At 37.6% G+C, this 10,647-nt stretch overlaps 2 protein-coding genes across 2 annotated transcripts; both read right to left on the reverse strand.

Annotated features, from left to right (window-relative positions):
- Positions 1-2,658: 2,658 nt before the first annotated feature.
- Positions 2,659-3,606, reverse strand: LOC112930603 (olfactory receptor 5B2-like). The gene has a single exon (XM_026012945.2). It carries the CDS (start codon positions 3,601-3,603, stop codon positions 2,659-2,661), a length of 945 nt encoding a protein of 314 aa, XP_025868730.2. The 5' UTR covers positions 3,604-3,606.
- A 5,040-nt stretch (positions 3,607-8,646) lies between these two features.
- Positions 8,647-9,713, reverse strand: LOC112930529 (olfactory receptor 5B2-like). Its single transcript, XM_026012875.2, is given in 2 exon segments — positions 8,647-9,398; positions 9,401-9,713. Coding segments are annotated over 2 exon segments (1,065 nt in total).
- Between the last annotated feature and the right edge of the window lie 934 nt (positions 9,714-10,647).

The raw sequence follows: 10,647 nt of genomic DNA on the forward strand, positions 1-10,647 counted from the left end.
TGACTCTTTTTGTTCCTCAGATTTTTGACAATAGAGTTCAGCATGGGAATAAATTTAATGTAGAACATGAATGGGATTTTGTTTCAGTCCATGGAATGATGGACCTGGGCTGTAAATTCATGAAAATGATTGTGGAGACTGCAGTGAAGTGGGAAGCACAAGTGGACACAGGTAGTAGTATAATATAGGAAGCCACACACTGTTGTGTAGTAGTCATAAGCCATTGATGCCAAGAGGAAATTTTCTAATGAGTCAAAGCTACAAAAGAACATCTGAGAAGCATACACATTGTAGAGATGACCTTGTGCCCTATTAGGAACCCATCTGTCATTTTTGGGATAACTATTGAGAAGTCATAAAGGTCTATAAGTGACAGGTTAGTGAGGAAAATGTATGTGGGGGTGTAGAGATAAGAGCCCAACAGGCTCAGCATGATTATCCCTGGTTCCCAATCAGAGCAATGAGATAGATGAGGGGGAATATAATAAAGAGTAAAACCTGAAGTTCTGTGCCATTGAAAGGAGAGAAAATGAGTGAAAATATCAGTGAGGGTGACAAAACATGAGAGACACCGCACTCTGGGAAATGAACAAGGGGTAGTGGAAGGGGAGGTGGGTGGGGGTTTGGGGTGACTGGGTGATGGGCACTTAGGGGGACACTTAGCGGAATGAGCACTGGGTGTTATGCTATATGTTGGCAAATTGAACTCCAATAAAAAATTTTTTTTAAAGTTTTGTGCCATTGGTTAGTCCTAGCAGGATGAATTGATTTGCCTCTGCACTATTTTCATTGATATAATTTGAGAATTATGAGATTTTCTGTAGTGAAGGAAAGTAAAGGAACAGAATAGTTAGTAAAAAAAAGTTTGCAGAAATGAAAACATAAAAGCATAATTTTTAGTATAGCAATAATTTGTTCTCCAAAACTCTCCAGATCTAAATCATGGGCATGACATTGCAATTTAAGGTATAATTTATCTATAAAGTAACAGATATTTAAAAAATTTTTAATTGTGGTAATAAATAGATTACTAACACCCAATAAATGAAATATATATTTGCAACAAAATATATACAATGTGTATATAATAAAACTACTAAATTCTGATGAATAAAATAAAAAAAATCTCATAAATGAAGAGATATTCCATATTCATGAATAGGGATACTCAATATTGTAAAAATATCAGTTCTTGCAACCTGACATATAGCTCTAATGTAATCCAAATCAAAATCTCAGCACACTAATTCTGAAGTCTATACAGAGATGCAAGAGACACAATATAGTTATCACAATATAGAAGAAGAACAACATTGGAAAATTGATCCCATCTTACTTCAAGATTTTCTGTAAAGCAACAGTGATCAAGACAGTTGGTAGTGGGGGAGAAAAAGACAAATCGTCAATGTAATGGACTAAAGAGCCCAGAAATAGACCTCTACTAATATAGTCAATTTACCTTTGACAAAGGAACAAAAGGCAATCCAATGGAACAAAGATATTCTTTTCAACAAATGGTGCTGGAACAACTGGATATCCACATACAAAACTGAATCTAGAAACAGACCCTCTTATACTCTTCACAAAAAATCAAGTCAAAATAGGTCATAGACCAAAATGTAAAATGCAAAACTATAAAATTTCTAGAAGATAACATAGGAAAAATAGTTTGAATGACCCTAGGCATGAGGATAATAACTCAGTAGATATAACATGTACAACACCAAGAGAGAACCCTAAGGTAAGCTATGGGATTTAGGTGATTCTTCTATCTTTTTGAAAATTATAATGTGAACATTATATATGTTGATTCTGCAAGATGAGTCAGTCAAGACAGAATATTAATTCATTTAGATCTGATCTCTATGTATCTCACAATAAAATGTGCCCCAAAAGTATATACTCTCATTTAAAAGTACATGACTCAGGATCCCTGGGTGGCGCAGCGGTTTGGCGCCTGCCTTTGGCCCAGGGCGCAATCCTGGAGACTCTGGATCAAATCCCACGTCGGGCTCCCGGTGCATGGAGCCTGCTTCTCCCTCTGCCTATGTCTCTGCCTCTCTCTCTCTCTCTGTGTGTGACTATCATAAATAAATAAAAATTGAAAAAAATTAAAAGTACATGACTCTACTATTTAGAATCTTAAAACAATTATTCAATAAAAGAAATAATTATAATTAGGCATAACTTTGTATTTAATATCTCAATTAACTACTTAGATTATTTTTATTAAAAACTAGCCACACACCGTTTGCCTCTGACAAATTTCCCACTCCAGTGTGTATGTGCCTATATGGGGTACATGCATGTGTTTTGTTCATGGGCTTGTTTCAGCACCTGTTTAACATGTATGTTTTTGCATTAGTATGTAGCACAGAAAAAGTAAGTGCAACAAGTGAATAAATCAAATATCATTCGTCAAGTTCGACAAGTGGGTCCCCAGATTTCTAATGCTTCCTACTAGCCACCCTCATTCAGGTATTATATTTCTGAATAAGTTTTCTTTTAACCAGACAATAGATTTTTGAAGAGATTTTTGCCACAAATAGTAGCATGACTGTCTTCATAAATTTAAATGCAATATGGGACTTAAAAAGTAACTCATTGCATGGGGAAAGTCTGAGTGAATTAAACAAGGTTATCATGCATACAGTAATGTTAGATTGCCAATCCTATTGAAAAAATTGCCTTTTCCACCACCTTCTTGAATGCACACTTGACCTCTTTGTTCCTCAGGCTATAGACCAGGGGATTCAGCATGGGGATGACCATAGAATAGAACACAGATGCGATTTTGTCTGTGTCCATGGAATGGCTGGAGCTGGGCTGTAAGTACATGAAGATGACTGTCCCATAGAAGATGGACACTGTAGTGAGGTGGGAAGCACAGGTGGATAAAGCTTTTTGATGCCCTTGAGCTGACTGCACCTTCAAGATGGTTATAAATATGAAAAGGTAGGAAATCAATATAACCAGAAGAGCAAAAAGGGCATTAAAACTTGACATGAAAACAAGAAACACCTCACTAATGTGTTTATCAGAGCAAGAGAGAGCCATGACCGCTGGAACATCACAGAAAAAGTGATGGACTGGATTGGAATTACATAAAGACAGACTAAATATGTCCCCAACATGGAAGGAAGCATTCAGGAAACCACAGATGTAGGAGCCTATGGCCAGACGAGCACACACACCTGTTGTCATGGTGGTGGTGTAATGGAGGGGTTTGCAGACGGCCGCGTAGCGGTCATAGGCCATTGAGGCCAAGAGATAATTTTCCACAGTGGCAAAGGCTACAAAAAAGAACATCTGAGCAGCACATGCATTGTAGGAGATGACCTGGTCTCCCCTAAGTAACCCAGCCATGACCTTGGGAGTGACAGCTGTAGAGTAACCAAAGTCCACCAGAGACAGGTTACTGAGAAAAAAGTACATGGGAGTGTGGAGACGGGAGTCCAAGAGAATCAGCATCATCATGCCCAGGTTACCAGCCAGAGTGATGAGGTAAATGAGAGTGAACATAATAAAGAGGGGGATCTGGAGCTCTGGGGCATTGGTTAGTCCCAGCAGGATGAACTGTGTCCCTTCTGTCCTATTATCCATCAGTGTTATTTGAGAATTATGAGTTGTCCTGGAGCAATGATAAATAAAGGAGAAAAGTAACAAGGAAAAAAGTAATACTAGTGAAACTGAAATGTATAAATACCATGTACATTATTTCATTAATAATCTGTACTTCAAAATGATCCCTGTCTAATGTTAATGGCTTTACATGTAAACATGTGTGTGTTTGTATACAATGGATAGTGTTATTTTTATTTTACCATTAAAGGAATTAAGGTTTTGGGAAATTCTGATATTTTACAATTATATTGCTAGTTTGGAGAAGATTCAAGTTTGAAACTCAGTTTTGACTTATTCAGAATCTGTGTGCTTTAAGCCCCCTGGCAGACAGCATATTTAAAGGTGTCAGAGAGGGATGCCTGGGTGACTCAGTGGTTGAGCCTGCTTCTTTCTCTGCCACTCTCTGTATCTCATGAATAAATAAATAAATAAAATCCTTTTAAAAATAAATAAAGATGCCAGAGATAAAATGGGTATGATTATAGGGCAAAGGTTAGACTGCAGTTCATTCTTGATAATTCATTTTATTCCCTTTGTAGCTTAAAGAGGAACCACTTCACACTTACTTCCCCTTTCTTTCTTTTACCTCCAATGAGAGATCAATGGATAGAGAATAAGACGAAATTATTATGTACTCAAGTAGAGTGTCATCTACTTTATTTTTTATGGGGAAGCAGCAGGATATTTCACAAGTATCATTAAAACACCTATTAATGGAAGTTTTGACACTTATTCTCCATCCTCACCTTACTATTTTAGAAAAAAATGCTCAAAACAGCCATTTCTCTTCTCAAACCGCTCACTGTATGTATGGCTCTCCCACTCCTTTTGCATGAATTTCATTTTTCACTAACAGTGTCTATCGAACATAGTGGCTTACCTTGCTCCTTGAGAAGGGTCAGTCAGTCCTGAATAGTGAGTGTGAAATGAGAAATTTCAATGAAATAACCCATAAATAACATAAAGAAGCTATATCTTAGGTAGTGGTCAAAAGGATCCAAGTTCTCTAAGGCAGGAGAAGATGGATGAAAACACACTAGCAAGGACCCAGGAACTTAGGCTATTAATTCCTACTGTGCCCTTGGAGAAGTCACTGACTTTGTCCTTATTTGTAAGATAAACATAGTGAAAATACTTCTCCCGCGTATTTTACAGAATCATGTCTGTACATAGCAAATAAGGAAGTCTACAAAATAACTCAGTTAAGGGTTACCATTTTGAAGCCACTTAACACCTTTATCTTGAAGTGAGTTCCTTGGCCATGGTTGCAGGCTCACAGCAATTCTTCAGGTAGGGAGAAGGCCCAAGTGCAATGACAACTACTAACAACCAGATGGATGTATGATGATCATGGAGCCCAGTGTGCAATATAGTCTCTCTAACATGATGTGATGAGGACAGTTTTCACTATTTCAGAGGCTAATATAAGGGCAACCACAGTGAATTACAGAGATATGGGGCTCAGGGGATGCTCCCTCAAGAGCATCTACAGCTTGTCAACCCACCTTTCTACAGAAGAAGCAATTAAAGTACCTATGGGAACCTAGCTACATGTATTGAGTGGACATGATCACTTGTTGGTGTTTCTTTTTTCCCCTAAATGTGCGACTTAGCTATTATTCAGCCTACACAGGATCATATGGGAGCATTCTGCACTGTCTTTGAAATTTCTGTAATTCTAAAATAATAAAATTAAATAATTAGGGGCACCTGGGTGGCACAGTTATTGAGCGACTGACTTGATTTTGGCTCAGGTTGTGACCTCAGGGTCATAGGTTTGAGTCCTGCTTCAGGCTCTGTGCTCAGTGTGAGTCTGCTTGAGAATCCTTCTCCATATGCCTCTCCCATTCATGCTTTCTCTCTCTTTCTCAAGTAAATAAATAAAATCTTTAAAAGGATAAAATTAAATAATTAGATTTCAAGAAGAGAAACATCACTATAAAGACGGAGTCTTTTGATACATCACAGTGTCCCACAAATAGTAGCATGATGACCATCTTAGTACATTCAAGCAAAATCTTACAAATAATACGATGTCAAAGTCTATAATTAGAGAAAGACAAAAAAAATGGGTCCATCAGTGCACATTCCCAGAGGTAGCTTTAGGATAGAATTGGGCTCCCTGAGGAGTAAATTAAATGCATAAAGATTTTGCATTGTTTTGGGATTTTGAAAGCATGTTGTGTTTATTACTGACAGATATTTTCTGGTTTATATTCTATATGGACATTTTGAATCATTTCAGTTGGGCATATAATCAGTGTGTATGAAGTAATTTTCCAAATTAAATCAGACGGCAAACATTTAATATAATTAAATCAGACAGCAAACATTAATATAATTTCATATTAATGTATTTCTACAATTTACTAACTAGCACTTATCTGATGTTTACTTGGCAGTTTACAAGCTATTACTCCTGAGTGATATTAAATGATTTGAGGATACCCAGCTGTTGAGATTTCCAGGAAATCAAGCCAAAAGTGAAGAGTGCAGGCACTGAGTGAGAACATAGATCATGGTATTTCAGCAAAGCAGAAAACAAGCTATAACTCTGGAAATGCTCTAGAATTATGTCTAGACTGTTACTTCAAGGAATAAACTGTAATCATCAAAGACTCAAAGACTTCACATATGGTACAACTGGACTCAAACTTCCTTCATTCATTTGATTATTTATTGAGAATCTACAATGAATCACATACTCATTTAGGTATTGGTGATCACGTGGTGAATAAAACACGTGATCACACAGTTAAGTGTGATCACATACTTAACACACAGTTAAGGTTACTGTTCTTACGGTGTTACGTTCTAGTTAGGAAGAGATAGATATCAAGGCAATAGGCAAATAAATATACAATTGGTGAGTGTTATAAGGACTACAAAGAAAAATACAGGGTGAGAAGTTGGTGGATGTGGGAAAGAGAAAGGGACTATTTGTTAAATTTTTAATTTAAATTTAATTAACATGTAGTGTGTTATTAATTTCAGGGGTAGGATTTAGTAATTCATCAGTTACATATAATACCCAGTGCTATCACATCATGTGCTCTCCTTAACGGCCTTCCCCCAGTTACCCCATTCCTCCACCACCCTCCAGCAACCCTTAGTTTGTTTCCTATGATTAAGAGTCTCTTATGGATTGCCTCCCTCTCTGTTTTTATCGTATTTTTTCTTTCCCTTCCCCTATGTTCACCTGTTTTGTTTCTTAAATTGACTATTTTAAAAAAGTGGTCAGAGAAGGCCTCTGTTATAGAGTAACATTTAAGGAGACCATGAAGGGAGTAAGGGAAGACTCCATTTAGAGGGAACAGCAAATACAAAGACCCTGAGAGGGAAGCATACTTGAGTTGTCGAGACATAGCAAGGAAATCAATGTGAATGAAGTGGGGGAGAAGCCTGAGGGAAAGATAAGAGATGACCTACTACCACTAAAGTACAAAAAAAAAAAAATGGGAAGCATTAACCATTTCAAAGCATTTTCTTTTTCTTTTTTTTTTTAAGTTCTAACATTATCTGAGGGGTTTTCTTTTTTTAAAATTTTATTTATTTATTCATGAGAGACACAGAGAGAGAGAGAGGCAGAGACACAGGCAGAGGGAGAAGCAGGCTCCCTGCAGGGAGCCTGACATGGGACTCAATCCCAGGACTCCAGGATCACAACGCCCTGAGCCAAAGGCAGCACTAAACCACTGAGCCACCTGGGCTGCCTTCAAAGCATTTTCAAATGGAAAAAATGTGCATTATTGATATTCTCTGTGCATTTTTAAAACATTATGAAAGTCTGAGGTTACATAATAATAGAAAATGCTTTTGTTTTCTTCCTTCTTTTTTGTATTCTAGAACTTTTGTCCTTTTGAAAATTGTACTGTGAACATGCTTCTACAAAATGACTCAGTTGAGACAAAACTATAACTCTGTTTAGGGGTGCCTGGGTGGCTCACTCAGTTAAGTGTCTGACTCATGGTTTCAACTCAGGTCATGATCCCGGGTCACGGGATCCAGTCCCAAGTCGGGATCCCTGCTCAGTGTGGAGTCTGTTTCTCCCTCTCCCTCTGCTCCTTCCCCTGCCTGTGCTCTCTCTCTTTCTGAAATAAACAACATCACAATAGCCAAACTGTGGAAGGAGCCTCGGTGTCCATCGAAAGATGAATGGATAAAGAAGATGTGGTTTATGTATACAATGGAATATTACTCAGCGATTAGAAACGACAAATACCCACCATTTGCTTCAACGTGGATGGAACTGGAGGGTATTATGCTGAGTGAAATAAGTCAATCGGAGAAGGACAAGCAGTGTATGTTCTCATTCATTTGGGGAATATAAATAATAGTGAAAGGGAATATAAAGGAAGGGAGAAGAAATGTTGGGAAATATCAGGAAGGGAGACAGAACATAAAGACTCCTAACTCGGGGAAACGAACTAGGGGTGGTGGAAGGGGGGAGGAGGGCGGGTGTTGGAGGGGAATGGGTTACGGGCACTGAGGTGGACACTTGACGGGATGAGCACTGGGTGTTTTTCTGTATGTTGGTAAATTGAACACCAATAAAAATTAATTAAAAAAAATGAAATAAACAACATCTTTAAAAATAAATAAATAAATGTGGCAATAAAGCATACACTTTTATTTAGAATTACCTTTTTCTTAAAAGAAAAACTACAGATATTCAGCTGAAGAAACAAATAATATTAGACAAATTTATATTCTAACCTCAAAATTATTTTAAATCATTTCATTAAAAATTGCCTAAAATTTGCTTACCTCTAACAAATTTACCACTGCCATGTGCCTGTGCCCTCCTATCCACAGAGAACACTTGTGTCTCTGTTCATGGACCTGTTTGTCCCACTAATCTACATGTATGTTTGCATAGGCAAGTGATAGAGGAAATGCATGTAGAACAAGTGAATAAATCAAATACCATTCATAAGTTTTTTGAGAAGCAAGACCCAGGCTTTTTATGGCTTGCCTTGAGCCACATTAGTTCAAGTATTATATTTTTGAACATATTTTGTTTTATAAGACAGCAGATTTTTCAAGTGTTGAGTATATAACTTCAGGAATGAAATGTAGTGTAAGGCTTAAAATGTGAATGGGATGACATGAGAGAAATGAAACTAGATTATTAAACATAATATAATATAAAAATCCCAATACTAGAGATGATTTTGCCTTCTCTGAAAATTTCTTGAAAGCACTCTTGACCTCTTTATTTCTCAGGCTGTAGACCACAGGGTTCAGCATGGGGATGACCATGGTGTAGAACACGGATGCTATTTTGTCTGTGTCCATGGAATGGCTGGAGCTGGGCTGTAAGTACATGAAGATAATTGTCCCAGAGAATATGGAGACTGCAGTGAGGTGAGAAGCACAGGTGGACAAAGCCTTTTGGTGCCCTTGAGGTGATTGCATCCTTAAGATGGTTATAAATATGAATAGGTAAGATATGATTATAACCAGAAGAGCAAAAAAGACATTAAAACTTGACACATACACAAGAGCCACCTCACTAATGTGTTTATCAGAGCAAGAGAGAGCCATGACTGCTGGAATATCACAGAAAAAGTGATGGACCAGGTTGGAATTACAGAAAGAAAGACTTAACGTGTTTCCAACATGAATGGAAGCATTCAGAAAACCACAGGTGTAGCAGCCTATGGCCAAACGAGCACACACACCTGTCGTCATGGTGGTGATGTAATGGAGGGGTTTGCACACTGCTGTGTAGCGGTCATAAGCCATTGAAGATAAGAGGTAACTTTCCTTGCAAAGGCTGCAAAAGAGAATATTTGAGCAGAACATGCACTGTAGGAGATGACCTGGTCTCCTCTAAGTAACCCAGCCATGACCTTGGGAGTGACAGCTGTAGAGTAACCAAAGTCCACCAGAGACAGGTTACTGAGGAAAAAGTACATAGGAGTGTGGAGATGGGAGTCCAGAAGGATCAGGATGGTCATCCCCAGGTTCCCTAAAACACTGATGAGGTAAACAAGGGTGAACACAATAAAAAGTGAAATCTGAAGTTCTGGGGTACCAGTCAGACCCACCAGGATGAAATCCATCACTTCTGTATTATTCTCCATGGGAATTGCTAAATTCTCTGTTGTAACGAGAAAGAAAGGAACATTTGGTAAACAAAAATTAGATAGTCATGAAATTTAAATATATAAATAACCTGTTTACGTCACCATTTCGTTATGGCAATAATTTATTCTTCATGATTCTCTGATATACAGAATAGATTTGAACAAAATATTTAATAGATAAATGATCTACAGGTTACACACTGTTGAAACTAAAATATCCTTACAAGTCACACAGCCAACTTCTTACTTGTGCAAAAGAACATATTTGCAGAAAGAGGTGATGGTTTATCCAAGGTCACATGCATTTCCCAAATCAGATCATCTGAGTCTATTGACAGCTTACATTTATACAGTGCTCTTTTCAAGTTTTAACTTATGTTTTGATATGATTAATCCTCCTATCAAAACCACAAATGATTGTTTGTGCAAGTTTACACAAGTATTAACAGACAGAGTCAAGCTCTGGGCCCAGAAAATATGATTTCCTAGACCTATGTTCTTAACTGAAATTATTGAGTTTATTTTAACTGAGTTCACATGTATTCATTTTTCCATTAGACCAAAGTCAATGCATGTAGGTACAGTAGAGTAGCTAAGATTATGTATATGTATATCTTACAAATATATGATTTATATATATATGATTTTTAAAAAATGTTTGTTTATTTATTTGACAAAGAGGGAGGGAGAGCACAAGTAGAAAGAGTGGTAGGCAGAGAGAGAGGGAGAAGTAGGCTCCCCATGGAGCAGGGACCCCAATGTGGGGCTCAATTCCAGGACCCTGAGATCATGACCTGAGCAGAAGCAGACACTTAACCTGCTGAGCCATGCAGGCACCCAAAAGAGATTATTATAAAAGTTAAATGAGATAATGCATTTTTTTGTGGAAGTTCCTCAAAGAGTTAAAAATAGAAGTGCCCTACGACCCAGC

The sequence above is a fragment of the Vulpes vulpes genome, chromosome 5 (assembly GCF_048418805.1).
Source record: "Vulpes vulpes isolate BD-2025 chromosome 5, VulVul3, whole genome shotgun sequence".
Lineage (NCBI taxonomy): Eukaryota > Metazoa > Chordata > Mammalia > Carnivora > Canidae > Vulpes > Vulpes vulpes.

What these genes read in the sequence shown, in the direction of transcription:
- LOC112930603 (XM_026012945.2), bottom strand. Translation starts at nt 3,603, where the DNA reads ATGGATAATAGGACAGAAGGGACACAGTTCATCCTGCTGGGACTAACC.